This window comes from Juglans microcarpa x Juglans regia, chromosome 8D, assembly GCF_004785595.1.
Source record: "Juglans microcarpa x Juglans regia isolate MS1-56 chromosome 8D, Jm3101_v1.0, whole genome shotgun sequence".
Classification (NCBI taxonomy): Eukaryota; Viridiplantae; Streptophyta; class Magnoliopsida; order Fagales; family Juglandaceae; genus Juglans; species Juglans microcarpa x Juglans regia.
In genome coordinates, this window is record NC_054608.1 from 35,121,946 (window position 1) to 35,142,917 (window position 20,972).

At 40.1% G+C, this 20,972-nt stretch overlaps 2 protein-coding genes across 2 annotated transcripts; both read right to left on the reverse strand.

Annotated features, from left to right (window-relative positions):
* Positions 1-5,542: 5,542 nt before the first annotated feature.
* On the reverse strand, positions 5,543-9,295 carry LOC121242498. The gene is made up of 9 exons (XM_041140343.1): positions 9,168-9,295; positions 8,988-9,045; positions 8,746-8,854; positions 8,442-8,550; positions 7,910-7,961; positions 7,674-7,820; positions 7,469-7,580; positions 6,419-6,545; positions 5,543-6,118 (listed from the first exon to the last, which is right to left on the reverse strand). The coding sequence occupies exons 1-9, from the start codon at positions 9,257-9,259 to the stop codon at positions 5,662-5,664; spliced, it is 1,263 nt and encodes a 420-aa protein (XP_040996277.1). The 5' UTR covers positions 9,260-9,295; the 3' UTR covers positions 5,543-5,661.
* Positions 9,296-10,034: 739 nt separating this feature from the next.
* Positions 10,035-15,904, reverse strand: LOC121242500 (DNA replication licensing factor MCM5). The gene is made up of 18 exons (XM_041140345.1): positions 15,520-15,904; positions 15,278-15,421; positions 14,788-14,967; positions 14,606-14,704; positions 14,383-14,519; positions 14,176-14,281; positions 13,635-13,769; positions 13,486-13,563; positions 13,156-13,260; positions 12,920-13,011; positions 12,705-12,837; positions 12,219-12,314; positions 11,840-11,931; positions 11,667-11,757; positions 11,368-11,477; positions 10,748-10,877; positions 10,543-10,644; positions 10,035-10,234 (listed from the first exon to the last, which is right to left on the reverse strand). The coding sequence occupies exons 1-18, from the start codon at positions 15,802-15,804 to the stop codon at positions 10,151-10,153; spliced, it is 2,199 nt and encodes a 732-aa protein (XP_040996279.1). The 5' UTR covers positions 15,805-15,904; the 3' UTR covers positions 10,035-10,150.
* Between the last annotated feature and the right edge of the window lie 5,068 nt (positions 15,905-20,972).

Below are 20,972 nucleotides of genomic sequence, written 5' to 3' on the forward strand. Positions count from 1 at the left end.
ATTTTATACAACTATGTTGTTTTAAATGAATGATAATTTTGTAAAATAACTTATAAAAATAATATCCCTTTATATAAATACCGTCATTTTAAAACATGATTGTATAAATGGTTGTACATGCATCATTACTCTCTTCACTAGGGGTGGGCAGCGGGGCCCCGCTCCCGCTGCCCCGACCCGCTTCCGCCCCGCCTCCGTTAGGCGGGGCGGATCACCCCGCCCGTCAGATGCGGGCGGCGGGGCCACCCACCCGCATCTGGGGCAACATCCGGGGGCGGGGGCGAGCTGGGGTGACCCCCGCCCCGGATATACCCCGCCCCGCCCCGCCGGATTATATAATTATAATTATATATAATTATTAATTATATTATATATTATACGTTATTTATATATATTTAAAAAAAAAAAAAAAAAAAAAAAAAAAAAAAAAAAAAACCCAGGCATGAAACGACGTCGTTTCATGCCTGGGTTTAAAATTAAAACCGAAACCCTTACGCAGCCCCCCTACTTCTCAGTTCTCAGTTCTCACTCTCGCTCGCAGCGGCGCAGCCTCGCTCTCGCCTCTCTCTCTCTCTGAGTTACTTCTCGCAGCCGTGAGCCGCCGCCCGGTCCATCTATCTGCATCGCCATCCCCGTCGCACGACTCGGACTCGCACCCGGTTCCTCTCTCTTCATCTCCGAAGGTAAGAAACCCAAATTGGACACTTCAATTTTTTTTTTATTTACATATTTAATGGAGATTGGAGGAAGGATGGGGTTTATCGGAGATGGAGGATGGGATTTTGTGAATTGTGTGCTGTGGAGTTTAGATTGTGCATGTGGTTTGATCTTTGAAATTTTGAATGTGACCCGTGAATTGCGTGCTGTGATTTTTTTTTTTTTTTGCATTATATAATGTGTGTAAATCACTGAATTTCAATATTATTGTATCTAGGGCTCCAATCCGAAACCCTAAATTAATTTAGGGGTTTTAATCTTTGAAACCCCTAAATTAATTTAGGGTTTCGAAATACCCTAAAGAGCCCAATCCGAAACCCTAAATTAATTTAGGGGTTTTAATCTTTGAAACCCTAAATTAATTTAGGGTTTCGAAATACCCTAAATTAATTTAGGGGTTTTAATCTTTGAAACCCCTAAATTAATTTAGGGTTTCGAAATACCCTAAAGAGCCCAATCCGAAACCCTAAATTAATTTAGGGGTTTTAATCTTTGAAACCCCTAAATTAATTTAGGGGTTTTAATCTTTGAAACCCCTAAATTAATTTAGGGTTTCGAAATTCCCTAAAGAGCCCAATCCGAAACCCTAAATTAATTTAGGGGTTTTAATCTTTGAAACCCCTAAATTAATTTAGGGTTTCGAAATACCCTAAATTAATTTAGGGTTTTTAATCTTTGAAACCCCTAAATTAATTTAGGGTTTCGAAATACCCTAAAGAGCCCAATCCGAAACCCTAAATTAATTTAGGGGTTTTAATCTTTGAAACCCCTAAATTAATTTAGGGGTTTAATCTTTAAAATTGCTATGCACTAGGGGTTTAAAAAATTAATTTAGGGGTTTAAAAACAGAATTTGATGTTCCCTACCAAATTGAACAAAAAAAAAAAAAAAAGAATGCACTAGGATATTTCGAAATTCAATATAATGAATTAAGATGAAATATATATATATATATGAAATTATGAATGTCAAGTGGTACTTTTTTTTATTCTACTTTTTTTTTTTTTTATGTTCATTATAATTTATATAGTTGCTATGCTTATGCCTTATAGTCTTTCAAGTTATAAATATATATATATATATATATATATATATTATTATCCATTCATATCAACATCCTTTTGTAAAGCGACCATAATCATTATTATCCATCCATATCAACATCTCATCCCTTATTTTGAGTTCGGAGAAATAATTAAAATAGTACAATAAAAATAACTAAAACCACTATAAGTCTTTTTATAACTTGAATAATTAATGTGTCTTTTTAATGCCTAAAATTTATGACTTTAAATTTTTTACAATTGTTTGATGAATTATATGGTCTAATTTTTTATTCTAATTTTTTTTTTATATTTTGAGTTCGGAGAAATAATTAAAATAGTACAATAAAAATAACTAAAACCACTATAAGTCTTTTTATAACTTGAATAATTAATGTGTCTTTTTAATGCCTAAAATTTATGACTTTAAATTTTTTACAATTGTTTGATGAATTATATGGTCTAATTTTTTATTCTAATTTTTTTTTTATGTTCATTATATATTTGCTATGTTTTCTATAATTTCAGATTTGTTGTTTGCTTGAGTTCATGGATATGCCAGCAGATTCTAGTGCGAGCTCTCCTTTCCAGGCCGAGGGCACCCCTACCCCTACCCCTACACCTATACCTACCCCTCCTAGTCAAACCCCTACCCCTAGCCCTACGGCACCTTGCCCCGCCCCCAAGCCCAACAAGAAACCTGCTTCAATAGTTTGGAGTCATTTCACCAAACTAGAGGGTGGTGACTCAAGTAACCCCCAAGCCAAGTGTAACTATTATGGAAAAATTTATGGATGTCACTATAGGAAACATGGCACCTCACAATTAAAGGTGCACTTAGAAGAGCAATGCAAAAAAAGTCCAATATTAAGATCATTACAAGACAAAAGCCAATCTAGGCTAGAAATTGGACTTAAAAAAATGGCGGATGAGACTAGTGGGGGTGCAACTTTGAAGGGGTATACTAAGTATGATCCCGATGAGTGTAGAAGACACCTAGCTCGTATGGTCATAATGGACGAGCTACCTTTTCAAATTGTTGATGGAAAAGGGTTCCAAGCGTATTCTCGCTACTTGGAACCAAGGTTTAACATTCCTTCTCGCCACACGGTGGCAAAGGATGTAAAAAAACATTATTACATTGAAAAGGAGAAGTTGAGGGGTCAATTGGCGGATCAATTTGTTTGTCTCACCATTGACACTTGGACATCGATCCAAAATTTTAATTATATGTCTTTGACTGTGCATTTTATTGATTGTCATTGGACATTGCAAAAGAAAATTATAAAATTTTGTAAAATCACCGATCATAAGGGTGAGACAATTGGAAAGGCCTTGGAGGCCGCAATAAAGGAGTGGGGGTTGACCCGAGTGGTTACAGTCACAATCGATAATACCTCGTCTACCGATGTTGCATTGGGACATCTAAAGACCTATCTTAGAGAGGCAAATAAGACACTCATGGGTGGTGAGTGTCTGCATGTGAGATGTGCGGCACATATTCTGAATCTGATTGTCACTGATGGTTTGAGAGATCTTCATGACTCGATTGCTCGGGTTAGGACTGCTGTGAGATGGGTGAGATCTTCTCCTTCGAGGTTGGACAAATTCAAGGTTGCTGCAAGATCTGCGGGCCTAACATCTAAGAGGGGCCTTTGTACTGATATGCCTACACGATGGAACTCAACATTTCTGATGTTGGAGGCGGCCCAAGAATATAAGCTGGCATTTACATTATTGGGTGACGAAGACATCCAATATGTTAAATATTTTGATGATCATGAGGGATTGGGGAAACCCGTAGAGGATGATTGGGAAATTGTAACTAATTTTGTAGAGTTTTTGAGGCTTTTTTATGATGTCACCATGAGGCTATCTGGAACTTTGTACCCTACATCCAATATTGTATGTCAGCAAATATGTAGGGTAAAAGAAGAATTAGATGACATGGTCGCGGGTGGTCACATTAGGATGCGGGAGATGTCATTGATTATGAGGACAAAGTACGACAAGTATTGGGGAGATTTAACGAAGGCTAATATTTTGTTATATGTAGTTGTCGTCTTTGACCCGAGGTATAAGTTGGATGGCATGATATTTGGATTGGTCCTTGCGTACGGGCAAGTATGGGCAGAGCTTATTGCAGCAAGGGTTCGGGAAACCCTTACTAGATTATTTGATGAGTTTTCCACCCTGCGGGGTGGTAATATTGCGGCACCTACACCTACCCCCTTAACCTCAAGCTCACAGTTTCCTGAAGTCGAGGTTGGGAAAAGACGTAGATTGGAGTGGGGTGAGAGGTATGAGCAGACCCCCTTCCTTCAGAGTTCTATAGAGGCTCAGCCAGAGATAGACAGATACTTAGCAGCAAAGATTCTACCATTTTCACGAGATTTTGATATATTAAGTTGGTGGAAGGTGAATGCCGTGAAGTATCCCATCCTTGGAGAGATAGCCCGCACACTTTTGGCCATCCCTGTTAGCACAGTAGCCTCAGAGTCGGCCTTTAGCACGGGAGGACGTGTATTAGATTCATTTCGGAGTTCATTAGCTCCTGCCACTGTGGAGGCTTTGATTTGCACGCAGAATTGGATCAAGGGAACTCCAATTCATGTTCCGGATGTTCTTGAGTATGAGAAGGCCGACGTCGAGGAGGATAGTGATGATCAGTTTGGATCTGGTATTTATTTTAATTTCATTTTATAATTTCTTATTTTAATTTATTTATTTTCATTTAATTGGTATTCATTAATTTGATTTCAAATTTAATACTTATAGTGATACATGAGACGACGTCTACGGCTACCTCCGATGCAGTATGACTTTGTATTGGACCCACCATTGTCATGGTTTGCACAATTTCTTCCATAATTGTTTTTTGCATTTAAAATTTTGTTTCATCATTATAACTTTTTAATTCTAATTTGTTTTATTTTTAACTTATTAATATTTCAGGTTTTATAACTTATTGACTTTTATGATCTTGATTTTCAGTCTCACAGCAATCGACATAACTCACCACTCAGTGAACTCACCGCTACGGCTCCACCCCAAAATCAAATTGATCAAATTGAAAAATTATGATTTTATTCATTTATAATTAATTGTAATGTTGCTACAATAGTTAATTGTATAATTTGTAATATTTATTTCTTTTAGAGGAGTTTGTAATAGTGTAATAGTTTATTAGTTCTCTTAATTTGTATAATTGTGAACAAAATATTTTAGCATAGTGCCTTACTGCCTTAGTGATGATTACTACTTAATTAGTTAATAACGTAATAGTTCAATGTATGATTCTATATATCCCTTATATATATATTTTTTTTTCCTTTTTTTAAATCTATATACTTTTTAATCTAAATAATGGGCTCAAATGGCCCAAAAACGAATTTTGAGCCCAAAAACCGATTCTGGGCCAATTAGGGCCCAGAAAAATGTACTGGGCCAAAGGCCCAGTATGGGGGCGGGGGGTGCGGACGGGTGGGGGTCCACCCCCGCACCCCGGCCCAACGGACGGGGGACCCCGCCCCCGCCATGCGGGGGCGGGATCCGGGGAGAAATTCCCCACCCCCGCATATGCGGGGGCGGGGGGCGGGGGAGGGGTGGCCCCGCCCCGTAGGGGGCGGGTATCACCCCTACTCTTCACAAGGAGGTGTGCCACCACTCCCGAGTCTCGTGTGAAGAAATGGGTGAATTTCAGCTCATCTGCCTCACTCGGACTTTACTAAACGAAAAAAAAAAAAGGCTCGCTGTGACATGAATCTGAAAAGAAATTGTCCATATTCTTACCCTCCCACAGAGAAAGCACAAGACGAGCAAAAGACTGCAATCCAAATTTCCAGTAGGCAGTAGCAGAGCTCTACCCATTTGAATGCTTCAGATAAGTGCTAACACTGAATCACTGCTTTATTCTCTTCCAGAAGGTTAGTTCATATGGAATCAATTCTTCATTGGAGGACAGCACAGCCTGTGCAGTCAGTTTTCCAAGCCAACCATGGTAGAACAATCCCCTTGAACCAAGTCCTCCAAATAACCAGTAATTACAAGTACGATTTCCACCAAGAACATCATTGACACAACCCAACAGCGGAAGTGATCCATGCGGCGTGAGAGGTGGCATTGCCCTCAGACCAGCTCTTGCTCCAGTGAAAGCCCAATCCTTTATAGATGGATAAACCAAAGAGGCCTTTGGTATGAGGTCTTCAAGAGCACTTGAGGATTCATAAGCTGAGACATTTGGTGAGGAGTCTCTTGATTTCCATTCCCATGTTGAGCCCATATATAAACTGCGGGGCCCCTGGAAGGCAAGCCACGCATCTGACAGTATTGAGGGGCTATGGTCTGGATAACCTTCTCTGGAAGATAGTGTTCAAGAAAATGAGTGTTGCACAAGGAGCAAAAAGTTTGAGGAAAGCATTTGAATGCCAAATTGGCAATGCGATTCATGTTTGTGTCTACAGCAATTCATACAGAGCACAGTACACACTAAAGGGGGGAGAAAAGGATCAAAATATTCAGAAATCCATTATATGGCCCTGTTAATGATGTGAAACATGATTTTTTTTTGGTGGTACCACAATTGAGTTATCCAAACCAATGGGGCTCATATAATTTTAAACACTAGCAGAATCTACAAGACATAAGATAACTTTTACCCCATATCAGCAGGCAGTAACATGTGAGCAACAACACCCCTGCAAGTCCTCAAAGGAAGCTTTCCCGAGAGCTCTGGAAGCAAATCTGCTTTGGCACCTAGACATACTATCACCGCATCATATTCCCCTAAAGACAAATTCAATACCCATTAACCACTAAATGTAGAGATAAATGCTCTAAACAAAAGTATGCTTGTAAATAATGAGATTCCACCAGGATTAGTCACTCGAAACAGAAATTTGATGTTTAATATAGGTTTATCTGAGTTTATCTAGTTCAATTAACTGTGCTCAGTTCACATGTTCAGGATTGAATGTTATGGGGAATAATCTGGTCAGAGGATACCTTTCCCAAGCTATTTAACTTTGTTTAGACAGATTTTAGGGGAAGACTGTAGTCACCATTTTAGCTAGTTCTACACTTAGATGATTACATGTGAAAAACGTGAATAAGAAAATCTAGTTGCTGAGTCCTCAAAAACTAATCAAATCAGTCTCCTTCAGTTCCAACACCTACCCTCATACAGAGATATCATTTGCTGTCAGATTCAATAAGATATCTTGTCCAATCAGCAAGTGAAATTGCCTTTTATACTTGATACTTCATTTTTTATTATTCCCAAACATATCATGTTGCATTATCATGGACATTGGACAAGGATATGATACATGCACCACATACAGCAGATTGTATGAGAATAAAACAGGGAGACTGATAAGATTTTTATTTTTATTTTTTTTTATCAGTAAAGAGGAATTTTATTAAATATAGGCGAAGCCAAGTACACGGGACTTATAAAAGAACCACACCTATGCATGACTGTAAAGATACAAGAAAGTCATGTACGTTCATGACAGTGATAAGATTTATGAGAGAGAATGTTTGTATATTGAAGATTGAGCTTATCAAGGACAGCTGTTCTATAGAATTTTCCATGTTAATCAGCTGTATATTTCTAGCTGCATTACTGCTATGTACCAGAAACTACTACATGTCAATCAACACATGAAAAGAGGCTAAAAGATTGAAATGGTAGTTTGAGTGATTACCTTCAAAGTCGAGAAGTTTGTGAATAGATTTCTTATGCAAACATAACTCTTTCTCTCCAAAGCCAGAAGCCGTTAATTCTTTCACCAAATTTTCACATGCTAAGAAGAGTGCCTAACAAAATGACAATGAGGACTTAAGATGGTATAAAGATAACATAAAATATTCGTAGAAGGAAAATATAATCAAAGGCTTAATTCTTCAGACCTGGAGATACCGTTGGGGATGGATATTTACAGCTTCAGGCATATAGAAGGCTGATTCAAATGGCATACATAACTTGGGTACAAGATTTTGAGCAGTTTCCTTATCAACCGTCTCTATTCTGCAACTGGCAAGGCAATTCTGAGCATTCTAACGACATAAATGAAAATTATAGATATTATTACAAAATTAAGATCAACTACTAATATACTAGGCTTGAAAAGGGCGTATGGAATTACATCGTTCAATATAAGAAGATTCTTCATGTTCATTGCTGGTCTCAAGATGCCCCTGAAAAAGGTTCATCAGAAGGATATCAAAGTGCAAAAGTAATTTTCTCTTACAAGAAATGTGCAAAAGTTAATTGAATAGAGCATAGGAGGAAAAATAAACCTAAGAAACGATAACTTAAACCAACTCTTTAAGCTTCCAACATGAGTATTATAGTAAAATCACACTGAAGAACTTCTATTTAGTTTAACACATTAGTGAGACAAATATATTTTCAAATTTCAGAAATTCACTATATTTCTACTGATCAAACCCATCTTGACACAAAGGATAAGGAAAAATCATGAGCACATGTCCATTGCACCTTGGAGTATGCTTATTTTGCATGACAAATAACTGCTTGATTGTTAAACTACGTTCAGATAAATAATAGGCTAACATCATATACAATAAGCGAAAAAAGATCCAAAATTTGTCTGTCCTTAAAAGGTCAACCAAAAATATACATAGAAAACAAATTGCACGCAGTGAGAAAGGGACCTTCTCCGAACTATGAAACCATAAGAGTTTTGACCAACTGCTGCTTCCGCAATGCTCAAAAGCTTTAAACACTCTTTCCAACAATCAGCACCCCACAAGAGCAGCTTGCCTACAAAACGAACAAAAAAACTGTGAAATCCATGTAGCAGCACCCCCATTTAAATAGTAGCATTAGTTTGGACGGACAGAAGGATTTGCGATGTTGGAAAAAAAAAAATTCAGTGAAGAAACAAAATTGAAACTTATAAAAATCCCAGAAATAAAATTGCAGCCCATATGACGATAATTGAAAAAAAAGCCGGACCTTTAGGGGAATAAGGGTGTAGTAGACCGCCAGAAACTCCCGAAGCTCCTCCGCCAATCCCAACTTCATCGTATATGTCAATGCGTAGCCTCAAATCCTTAGGACTTTCCTGCAAACAATCTTTTTTTTTTTTCAAAAAAAATCAATAAATTCCATAAATATCAACAAGTTTTATTGTATCTTTTATTTAGTTTGGGAATAACAATGCGCTTTGTTAGAATTAGTAAGAAGGAAAGAGTTACTTGTAGCAAGTGCCAAGCAACGGAGAGGCCAGCAAAGCCAGCGCCAAGCACTGCCAATCTTTTCACACCAAAGCCAAAAGAAAAAACAAATTTCATGTAAGAATTCAGAGAGAGAGAGAAGAAAAAAAAAAAGAGAGGAATTTGGAGTATGGTTGATTTCTTGAGAGAGATGCAAAGTACCTGAGTGGGCGTTGAGAGAGTGAGACAGATGAAGTGCTTCTGCTGGTATGGCGAGCATGGCAGTGATAGAGGCTGGAAGGGGAGAGGAGCATCCTAGGGTTTTAGGATTTCGGGTGTCTGTTGTGCTATGTGGAGAAGGGAGAGGAGAACGGATTTCAGCCGCTGGTAAAACTAGAGACTCTACTTCCTGATCTCCTAGTGAATTTTGTTCCCTTCGGTACAATCACATTTCAAATATCTATTTTTTATTTATTAAGTAAAATTCATTTATTTAAATTTAAAATCTGATATATCAGTAAATATAATTTAAGATTTGAGGAGAGGTTGTGATAGAAGCTTCTCCTTCTCCATGCTCCCTACATAGTACATATACCATCTTGTCTATTGACATAGCCAATCTGAATTTTATGGGTACAAGTTTCCAAAGTTTTTTTTTACCAAACTGGGTAGTTTCAATTTTAGCGGTCCAGAGAACTCTCATATCCTTATAAGAGTAAAGTGACTGACTGTTGAACTGTTTGATCTTTAACTTGGGGTAAATTTGACTATTAAGCTGTTTGTCATTTTACACAAAAAGATTCCAAACGGTAAATTCATAAATTGATGTGACTTCATGTAATCCATTACATCTGCTTTCCAATAAATATAACTTTACAATATGACAAATCACATCAAACACATTAATTTGTGAAATTATTTTTATATTATCTTTTTGTGACTAAAGCATTATTTCTCCTTTCAGAATGCTCACTTAACCGGCTTATTAATTCTGGCACTAATTTGAAAGAGCAAGAAGTTGATGATCACCATAGAAGGCAGTAAACTTTGAACAAATGGACTTGCAGCAATTGGTTATTGCTAGGATGCTTATGGAACTCGGCAACTGAAACCAATTTTTCATATGAAAATACACTACCTTACATCAGTTCTCTTAATCAGTGCCAATAATTTGCTAAAAAAGATTAAGATAACATAACAATTGGTCATGCTTTTCGTAGAATTACACGTCTTTCTCGCTTGTATTCAACTTCATCTCTCTGGTGCATAATTATAAGAGCTCTTCTCACCTACAAAGGTAAATATTCATCAATGAAAGCCACAATATCAATACTCTTTACAGATTTTGACCAAGTAAAATTAAAGGACTAGGAACAAAAATTAAAGGACTTGGAACAAATACAGTACACGAATGAATAATTCACACTATTCAAACCGCGCTGAGTTTGAAGGTACAAACAAAAGGCTATTATTTTACTTGAGTTATACTCCTAGTGCGTTATTGCTTTTGCAAGGAATCTCTGTAGCTCCAATAAAACTCACATGTTACATCAATGAAAGGCAATTCATATAGCATAGGATAAGATGACAAACTTACAATAGATTCGTTCATCCCCATTCTGCTAAGCTCATCTATCAGTTTTCTTTCTGATATGTGGTTTCCAATCCCTATTCTTCTCTTTATCTGGGTTTCTGCTTGCTGTTGTTGGGAAAAAGAACAATAAACTACAAATTGACAAGGAGCTAGGAAAATAAAAAAAAAACTAGAACATGGAGTATCGAGGTCATAGTCTCTGACAGACCTTAATCTCATTTGCCATCTCAGCAGTGAGATTCACTTGTTGATTTATTCCAGACCGTGCTGCATCCATGGTGGAAACAGTAAAAAGTCTTATAGCTTCCTGCACATTCTCCTCAGTGGCAACATGTGATCTGATATTGTAGTTTAGAGAGAAACAACAGTAGAGTTACAGAGATATAGAACAGTGGAACAAACAAGAAAGGTAAAATAAGTGGTGGCAGGGGGCAGGTTCAGACAAATTTAATGTATTAACATTAGACATACCGTGACTAGTTATCAAGTGGGTAAGGTTATCTAAGAATCCTAGCATTTAAATCTAAGACAATATATCTGGATTCATGGTTATTGATAGTTGAAAACATACTGGATCTAAATAGTAATTTTTATGCTGTAGTTAAGGAATTCGAAGAAAATACCAAAACACGCCTTTGAGTGACCATTCCAAGTCATTTTAAATGGTTTATACTTAAAGAATGAAACCACTCAAAAACTGATCAAGAACAGCCGAGGGCTGATGCCCAATTTAGTGCTACATGGCACCACTTGATGTTCTGAGCATCATTGTCAAGAGAAAACGATATATATTATGTAAAAGATATCAAGCTTCACGCAAACACTTACAGTTTCATTTTTGCAAGAGCCTCACTCAACCTTACAATAGCTTCCAGCTGCCTTACAGTAATTGGTATTGCGGCAGCCTCGCCAGTTTCATTTGCTTGCTGCCTCATGTCCTGAAGGAATCATCATAATGACGAGGTCAATTTTGATGCTAGAGCCACGCGGTGAAGTTAAAGCTTGTAAAGGGAACTTAAGAAACAGACCAATCAATTAGCTTTTCTCAAATATACTGCAACACCAAATATTTCTTTTGATGCAACAGAGTGCTCATCTTTAATATATGATTTGAACTGCACGAATACCTGTCTAATTTTGACATAATTGTTCTGCAGTAAGTTAGATGCAGATTCTGATAATCGTGGGTGGCATTCAGTTCGACAATATTGTATATACCTGCAAACATTGCATCCTAACCAGTATCAGTATTTGACAAAACAACATGAAGAATTTGTATGACCTACTTCACACTGTATACCTCTTCAGCCAATTCTCTTCTTTAGGAACTCTACTTTCACCTGAGGTTGCATTAGCAGATGCATGGACTCTTATGATATGACTAGCTATAATCTGTCAAGAAAAAACTTTGGATCAGGCTGCTGCTTTCACAGTTTCACTAATGCGGGCGTTTGAAATCCACGTGAACAAATACTTTCTTTCATCAGCTTTTATGGTGTCTGTAATGAGCGCTATGTCGAGAATCATTTTAAGGTTTTAAAATTTAACTGTTTGCATATAATGCAGGTTGCTTCTTGAAATGCAATTAGAAACACATGATAATTGAAATTCTTTGCAGGGCGGCCAAAGTACATCCAAAAATGAAATACTTAAAACTGGGCAAGATAAGTGGTAATTACCTTGTCTTGACTGTACATCCTGATATCTTTCACAATGAAGATTAAATCAAATCTAGAAAGAATTGTTGTCTGCAAATCAATATTGTCCTGTGCAGTCTGGTAGAAGGCGAACATTTTTATTAGCCAATCAGTGGAAAATAATGGGGTTAAGATCCTCTGCAGTGGAGTATTTGTCTATTCAGGTCAAGTACGTGGCACCTAATGATTTGTGGGTTTTTATTTGTGAAGAAATCAGGTTCCAGTGACAACAGGGTGCGAATGTCACGGCTGACAGGCAAGTGTTTGGCATCTACAGAGAATGGAGTCTACGGTGACAAACGCCATAGCGCTTTTATATGTTTTGGATAATCTCCCATTGAAATGTCTTTAAGTGCACCATAAACCAGAGAAAATTGGACAATAGTCAACTAGAGAGGAGCTTAACCCAAAATTATGAGTAGGCCTTTAGAAAATGATAAATATCAAACAGAATGTACAGATTTGGACCTTAAGATCATCATAACGTCCTGAAGGAGGGTTAGCAGCTGCAAGCACTGAAGTTCTAGAATTAAGAACCGTTGTTATTCCTGCTTTAGCAATCGATATTGTTTGTTGTTCCATGGCTTCATGAATAGCAACCCTATGCCACATAATGTGTTAAACTTCATTGCCATGTTAGATAAACTAAAGGTCCAGTAAGATCCACTTCTCATTAACAATACCTATCTTCAGGTCTCATTTTGTCGAACTCATCAATACAGACAACCCCTCCATCTGCCAAAACCATGGCTCCTCCTTCAAGGTAAAACTCACGCTGTAGCGCACAGTCGAATACATATCAGAGTTTTTGAGCAAGGGAAGAAAAAAATGAATCCACCAAAAGGATTTGGCAATGGCAAGATAATGCTGAAGATAACATAATATATCTGCTTACTGAAAAAATAGTTCAAGAACTTACGGAACCACTATCTCTGATCACAGAAGCTGTAAGACCAGCAGCTGAAGAACCTTTTCCTGAAGTATAAACAGCAACAGGAGCAGTCTTTTCAACAAACTTGAGAAACTGTATAAGGTGATTATCAAATCAGCACCTTCCCTTGAGTGGCAAAAAGCAAAAAAGCAAGAGCGTGCATTATCATAAAGTACGATTAGTATGACTCCTCAAAAGGTACATATCTAAGTGGAGACGTCCATTCTCAAGGAGGGATTACAGACACGAGGTAACGAGAAAACTCAGCTTTCAGTAAGCCACTTTGCTCTTGAACCAACAATTGCGTCTATAACTAACCTGTGATTTAGCAGTAGATGGGTCCCCCAAAAGTAACACATTGATATCACCTCTTAATTTCACACCATCAGGCAAATTCTGAATACAGAGGAAAGGTTATGCAGTGAATAGATCATATCGATATTAAAGGATAACAATTCATGATGTACCTTCCTTGACCCTCCAAACAGCAGACAAGCCACAGCCTTTTTCAAGTCATCATGACCAAATATAGATGGAGCTATCTTTGAGCATATGTTTTTGTACACATTGGGTTCTGCAGCAAATTTTTTGAATCCTTCTATCTGAAGTTCAAGTGTTATAATATTTAAGCAACCATGATCAGTTCTTGGTACAATGCATAAAGATACTATAGAATCAAATCACAAAGTTCAAATATTAAACCAAAAAGAGAAGAAAAAAAATTTGAGTGAAACGTTAAGAGTCTAATGGAGGCCCTTTCAATTTCATTCCATCTGTAATCCTGTTCCATTGAAAAATGAGCCACCAAAAAGCTTTATATTGATGGGCATCTATTATAAGCTCCTACTAAATAGCATACACCATAACAAAATTCCAAGCACAAACAAGAAGCTGTCACATATAGAGCAGAATTCTGAGCTGTCAATTATTTATTGATTCGGAAGATGAAAAAATTTCTGTAGCCGGATACAGCTTAAACCCATTTATTCATGATGATTTAAGACTAACCTCTTCCGGTGTAAAAGCAGCGGGACCACGGGAGTTGGCCTCATTTGCTTCTTCTATTCCTACAACTCTGATATAAGGTTGTCTAACTGCAACTGCTCCTTTGTGGCTGCATAAATCCATTTTGAAATGAATTCAGTTAAGAAACACGGTAGTCATGGTAAACATCCATATAGCAAAACATTCATTTGAGTCTGTGTCGATCCTCACGATGTGGCAGAATTGGCAGCTTGATAGATACTATAAATACCCATGATCGTCAATCTCGTGCCAGGTACAATTGTTTGAACAAGATGGCGATCCACGGATAGAAGCATGTTCCTTGGAAGCTCCCCAGTTGGAACATCCTACAAACATGAAGTAAATACCAATCAATTATGTAAAAAATGCAATTAAAAAATGAACTTTTCTTCATCAAGATTAAGAACCTTACCTCTGGATTCTCCTGCAGTTTCAAGGTTTGTTGATCGACATACTTGCTCTTATCTGGAACCACAAGCCATGGATCAAGTGGGCATGGTTCTTCTCCCGGCTACAAATATCCCCAACAATTAGCATTAAATAAACTCAAAACCACACGATGCGAGAAATTGTAAGAAGTGGTGTGAAATAAACCTGAGGGATATGATCACAAGAGCGAGGGACAATTGCACCACCGAGGCCTGGCCGACAAGGAACTTGCTTTGAATTTCTACAGTTCTTGCAGATAAGAGTCACATAAGTTGCCTTTGCCTTAGTCCTAGATGCAGCTATAGTGATCCCAGCTATTTTAACAAGTTTCGATATATATTGAGCCTGCCACCCGCAACAAAAACCTCAAATTAAACCAAAAAATATAACTTTACAATTCTAATAAAAATTAAGGAAACCGTAAAATAAGAAAAACCAGAACAAACCCTAAAGCCTCATCGGGTACGATATATAAAAGAAGATAAAAAAAAAATAAAAAATAAAAAAAGAACTTTAACTTCCACATCTCATTCAATAAAGAAATCCTCCAATCAAAGGCCATTAGGCCCATTTATTTATTCTGTTTCAATTGACTGACTCAATTTAGGAATCAACCAAACATAAATTAGAATATAAAAAACCAGTCCACACTCACCCCAAGAAACCTCATCGAGACCGGATCCTCCTTCGACGTCAGCAAGACCTGAACGTCCCCGGTCACCGGATCTTCCATTTCTCCAGTCTCTCCTGCCACTTTCGACCGCAAGCTCGCCAAAACCTCCGCCGCGGCCGTCTCAAACTACGAAAAACACACGCATACGAAATCAACCATTTGCTCATCATGAATAGCAAAAATGTTGACAGTTTTGAAAACAGAGAAGGAATTGGAGAGCATACAAGAGGCAAGTAGTCGGCGGGGGAGGAGCGGAGCAAGGCCGGGAGGTCGGGGTCGAAGGCATCGAGGTCTTCCAAGTCGACGAGAAGGGACTTGTTGGGATTGTGGACGAGGCTTTCTCTGTAGGGGAAAACATTCTTGCCGGTCTCGAAGCCACGGATGAACTCCTTGAACTTCTGGAGGACGGAGTGTCGGCTAGCCGCCTCCGGATCGTGGTCTTCACCACCGCCGCGCCACGAGTGAGCCTGGTCGCTGTAGTACACTGCCCCCTCGTCCCACCCTGACATCTCTCACTCTCTCTCTCTCTCTCTCTCTCTCTGCGTCTCTGGAAATGGAGAAATTGGGAAGTGTCGACTGTCGAGTTCGTCTTGCTAGGGGAGGAGTGCATAAGTGGGTTTTTCACTTTTTTGGCGGCAAGTAATTGGCGGGAAAGGTAGGATGACTTGGCACTGATCACGTGTGAGAGCACCTGCGTTCTACGTAATCATTTTTTTTTTTTTTTGCATTCTATGTAATCTTGAAAGCAAACTCAATATTATTCTAGGGTTTGATTTAAAAAAATATATATATTATTCTAGGGTTGCCGCTTTGAGAGAAGGAGAAAGCGCCATGGAGGCAAGCCTAAACGCTGTGGAAAATTGGATAGAAAGATTGACCCAAGAACTGGAGAGGCTCCAAAAAGAAAATGACGACCTCAAGCTACACTACCAAGAAAGAAATGAAGACACTGAGCCCAATCACAGCGAGCATGAAGGATCATGAAACATATAGGTGGTGGAGCAAACGAACATGAAAGGAAAAACATGTAGGATGAACTCTGTAGCCTCAAAGCCAACTAGGAAGAGATGGTGAAGAAGATGGGCACGTCATCCTCAGTAGACCAACTACTCACAAGCACCGAGCTACTCTACACTGAGGAGGTGATGGTTGTGCCCTTGCCACCGAAATTCAAGATCCCCACCATGGATATGTATGATGGGGGAAATGACTCACTTGAGCATTTGGAAACTTTCAAGAATCACATGACGTTGCATGGCGTCGCTGGAGCAGTAGTATGCAGGGCTTTTCCGCTGACCCTGAAAGGGCCAACATGAGTATGGTTTGGGTCGCTAGCGCCCAATTCCATAGACAACTTCAATGAATTAGTACGTTTGTCCGTGACCTAATTCATGTCCAACCGATAGAGACGACGCCTGGCCGCATTCCTTCTCACCATTAAGTAAGCGGAAGACGAGATTCTGAAGGAGTTCTTATCTCAATTCAACAAGGAATGCATGACCATCGAGAATCAAGATGAGAAGATTACCTTGGCGGCACTTCTAGGGGTGCCGACAAGTGGCCTGGGTCGTCAATTTGATCGACCGACCTTCTCTATTCAACAGGTCGACCACCGAACCTCCCGAGAAGATGAGGGTCGTGCCATCACCCGCTGTTACTACACCTACCATCAATCCACTTCGCACAACATGGAGGACTGCTTCAACCAACAAGGAAGAAGGGAGCATGACTAGGCGACCCTACACGCCCACTCGAAGGCCAGAGTGGGAAAGGAGGGGGAGATCTAGGGAACAAAGCGTGGACCAGACCGATCACAGCAGAAGGCAAGTGAGCCCGTTACGACAACCACTAGGATGCGAATCGACTCGACAGGACCGCCACCAATCACCACCTCATGGAGGATCCCCACTAGAGGAGATACGGACCTCTTCCTTGAGTCGGAGGCTTCGCTGGTGGAGATCCCCTCTAGTCGGAGGCTTCGCTGGTGGAGGTGCCTCTTCCTTGAGTCGGAAGGCCCACGCGAGGTAGACTCGATACCACAAAGTATACTCGACCGAGCACTGACCTGCCAAGTACCAGAGAGGTGAGCCGGCTCCCATCATCTCTTTTGGGGAGGACAATGAGGAAAAGATCTTGTACCCCCACGATGACGCCCTTGTGGTAACCATGTTGGTCGCCAAGTGCATCACCTAGTGGATCCTCATCGACAATGGGAGCTCCGTAGACATACTATTTTGGGAAGCCTTCACACGGATGGGGATTGACGCCACCTGGTTGTAGCCGGCTCCCATGCCGCTGAAGGGCTTTTCTGGGGATATGGTCCACCCAGTTGAGACCATTGCGATGTCGATCCTCACAGGCACCACCCCTTGTGCAGCATCCATAATGGTGGACTTCTTGGTGGTGAAAGCCCAGTCCTCGCACAACGTCATCATCAACAGGCCCACCCTCAATGCCTAATGAGCAGTAACATCAACCTGTCACATCAAGATGAAGTTCACAACTTCTCAGGGCATGGGCGAGATCCAAGGCGAACAAGTGCTGGCTTGGGAATGCTATGTTCAAGAGCTGAAGTAGAAGAGACATGCATCGCCAAAAGAGCCCAGGCATGACTAAGTCTATGACTCGTCCTACCGAGGTTGAGGGGGAATGGGAGGGATGTATGACCGCAAAAAGGCGAAGCAAAAAGACCAAGGACTACCTCCTCTTCTATCTTTTAATCAATATGTTCTTTGGTGTAAATAATCGGCATATTTTACTAAAAAAAAAAGGAATTTTTTTCAGGACAACACATCTCATTCACTCCAACCTTCATGGCAAAGATAAAAACGGCTTCCAGCCAGTAAAGGGCCGTTAACAAGAAAATGCATCGTCAATCAATGCATACCTCCACTGCAAGTGTCAACGGGTGGGAGCTAGTCTAGTCTCAAACTGCTTGAACAACATACCTCTCATAGGGCCAAAGGGATGAGCACGTCTAAGACTACTCTACCCCTCCTGCGATGGAGAGCGGGTCCAACCTCCAGCTGTCAGAACAACTTATCCCAACCCCCTTTGTAGTAAAGTGTGGACCAACCATATCGTTGTCCGAATTACCTCATCTGCTAGGCAACATAGAGAAAGGTAGGCCAAAAGATTACATTATATTTCTGGCAAAGGAGTGCTAGTAGTCCTCAAACTACTCAAAGACAAGGAGATTACCTTTGTTATAAGCGTCAACAAGTGGGAGCGAGTCCAAGACAAACTGCCCAAACAAACTACCTCATTCGCGGATCAAGGGGCAGGTGAGCCAGAGGCCATCTTGTCCTCCCGCGAAGGAGAGTGGGACAGCCCCTGAGCGGCCCAGACAACTTACCCTGACCTTCGTTGCAACGAAGTGTGGGCCCAGCTCCAGCCTGACCTAAACTTACCATTTTATGCGATGTCAACGAGTAGGAGCTGGTCTAGTCTCAAACTATTCGAATAAAGTACCTCCCACGGGGCCAAAGGGATGAGCACGCCTAAGCCTACTCTACCCCTCCCGTGACGGAAAGTGGGTCTAGCCTTTCCGGTTGCCCATACAGCTTACCCCAACCTCCGCTACGACGAAGTATGGGCCCAGCACCAGCCTGACCCAAACTTACCATTTCCTAAGGTGTCAACAGGTGAGCGTGGGTACAGTCTCAAACTGCTGGAACGACCTACCTCCTTACAGGATAAATGGATAGGTGAGCCAAATGCAACTTTATCCTTTCGCAGGTGGAGAGCAGGACCAGCCTCAGGGTGGTCCAAAAGCTTACCTTGACCCCCATCGCAGAGAATGAGGGAACCAGTTACATCGTTGTTCGAATTACCTCCTCGAAAAAATGAAAGTGGTGGGTTGGAGTGAGACAATTCGACCCCTACTTGGTGGAGAGCGGGCCGAGTCAACTAACAGCCAGAAGGCAACACCAAAGAATGGAGGAACGCCAACAAAGCATCAACAAAGTAACCAACCGAGCTCACCAAGGAGGAACAAAAGAAAAATACAGCTAAGAAAAGAAAAAGATAGGAAAAGGCTAAACGGACCGCAACGCAAGGAAGAAAGGAAAAGGCCGATGAGCTGTACATACACAAAGCTTACGGAGACAAAGAAATATATACAACATCCATTGTAGAAAGAAAAGAAAAGGGAGAAGCTGACAAGTCACAAGTTAAAGCTTCCAAAAACAAAGGGCGACGAGCTAAGGAAAAAACATGAAAAGGCTAAACGGATCACAATGAAAAGCTAAGGAAAGGAAAAGACAGAAAAAAGGCTAAACAGATCACAATGCAAAGCTAAGGAAAGGAAAAGATAAGAAAAGGCTAAACGGATCACAAAGCAAAGTTAAGGACATGAAAAGAGTAAACAAACCACAACACAAGGAAGAAAGGAAAATGCCGATGAGCTGCAAATACATAAAACTTCCAGAGACAAAGAAATATATACAACATCTAGGCGCAAAAAGAAAAGGAAAGGGAGAAGCCGACAAGTCACAAGTTAAAACTTTAGGAGACAAAGGGCGACGAGCTAAGAAAATGAAAAGACAAGAAAAGGCTAAAAGGATCACAACGTGAAGCTAAGGAAAGGAAAAGACAGGAAAAGGCTAAACGGACCGCAACGCAAGGAAGAAAGGAAAATGCTAATGAGCTGCAAATACACAAATCTTCCAGAGACAAGGAAATATATACAGCATCTAGGCAGAAAAAGAAAAGGAAAGGGAGAAGCCGACAAGTCACAAGTTAAAGCATCTGGAAATAAAGGGTGGCGAGCTAAGGAAAGGAAAAGATAGGAAAAGGCTAAACGCATCACGACGCAAAGCTAAGGAAAGGAAAACAAGAGCTAAACAGACAGCAACACAAAGAAGAAAGGAAAAGGACGACGAGCTGCAAATACAAAAAGATTTTGGAGACAATGAAATATATAAAGCATCCATGCACAAAGAGGAAATGAGAGGAAAGGAAAACAAAAGCCGAGCAAGTCGCAACGCAAGGAATATATAAAGCATCCATACACAAAGTGGAAAGAAAAAGTAAAAACTGAACAAGTTGCAATACGAGGTGAAAAAATGGAAATATACTTTATTACAACACAAAGCTCTTTGATACAAAAGGCTGCAAATTACAACACAAAGCTCTCAGATACAAAAGGGTGCAAATGTCAACATAAAGCTCTCGGATACAAAAGGCTACAAGTTACAACGTACAGCTCCCGGAAACAAAGGCCAGCAAGTCATAGTGCAAAGCCTCCAGATACAAGGGATGACTGGTTTTAATACAAAGTCACCGGCTAGCGGGGAAGAAACCTGACCAGATCATATCTCACTAGAAGCTGAAGGCTAAGACCTGCATCATTCGTTCCCCCAAACCCGGGTGCTAGAGACTGCATCTCAGAAAAATTGTCGTCCGAGCAAATCACGACGTGTTGATGTTCCTCAAGAGTTGAAAGAAAATAAACTAAATGACAAAGACGACGAGAGTAGGGACATCTAAGAGTTGATTTCTACCTCGGGAACACGTCGTCGAAGGTCAAAAATGTGAAGAAAGAGAATGCATTTCTACATGGACATGCTGCTACGGACGAAGGAAGTGAAGAAATATAATGCATTTCTGTGAAACAAGGATAGCCAGACGGAAACCGCCTGCCAAGCGGGCTCAATAGACTGGATGCATGAAGAAT

Excerpts from the sequence above, each read along its gene's own strand:
- LOC121242500 (XM_041140345.1), bottom strand. The coding sequence starts at position 15,804 with ATGTCAGGGTGGGACGAGGGGGCAGTGTACTACAGCGACCAGGCTCAC. Across the intron at positions 14,520-14,605 it reads AACTGCAGGAGAATCCAGAG|GATGTTCCAACTGGGGAGCT; the intron begins GTAAGGTTCTTA and ends TCATGTTTGTAG. Across the intron at positions 12,315-12,704 it reads GACGTTATGATGATCTTAAG|ACTGCACAGGACAATATTGA; the intron begins GTCCAAATCTGT and ends GCCTTCTACCAG.
- LOC121242498 (XM_041140343.1), bottom strand. The coding sequence starts at position 9,259 with ATGCTCCTCTCCCCTTCCAGCCTCTATCACTGCCATGCTCGCCATACC. Across the intron at positions 8,855-8,987 it reads TTGCTTGGCACTTGCTACAA|GAAAGTCCTAAGGATTTGAG; the intron begins GTAACTCTTTCC and ends GATTGTTTGCAG. Across the intron at positions 8,551-8,745 it reads ACACCCTTATTCCCCTAAAG|GCAAGCTGCTCTTGTGGGGT; the intron begins GTCCGGCTTTTT and ends TTCGTTTTGTAG.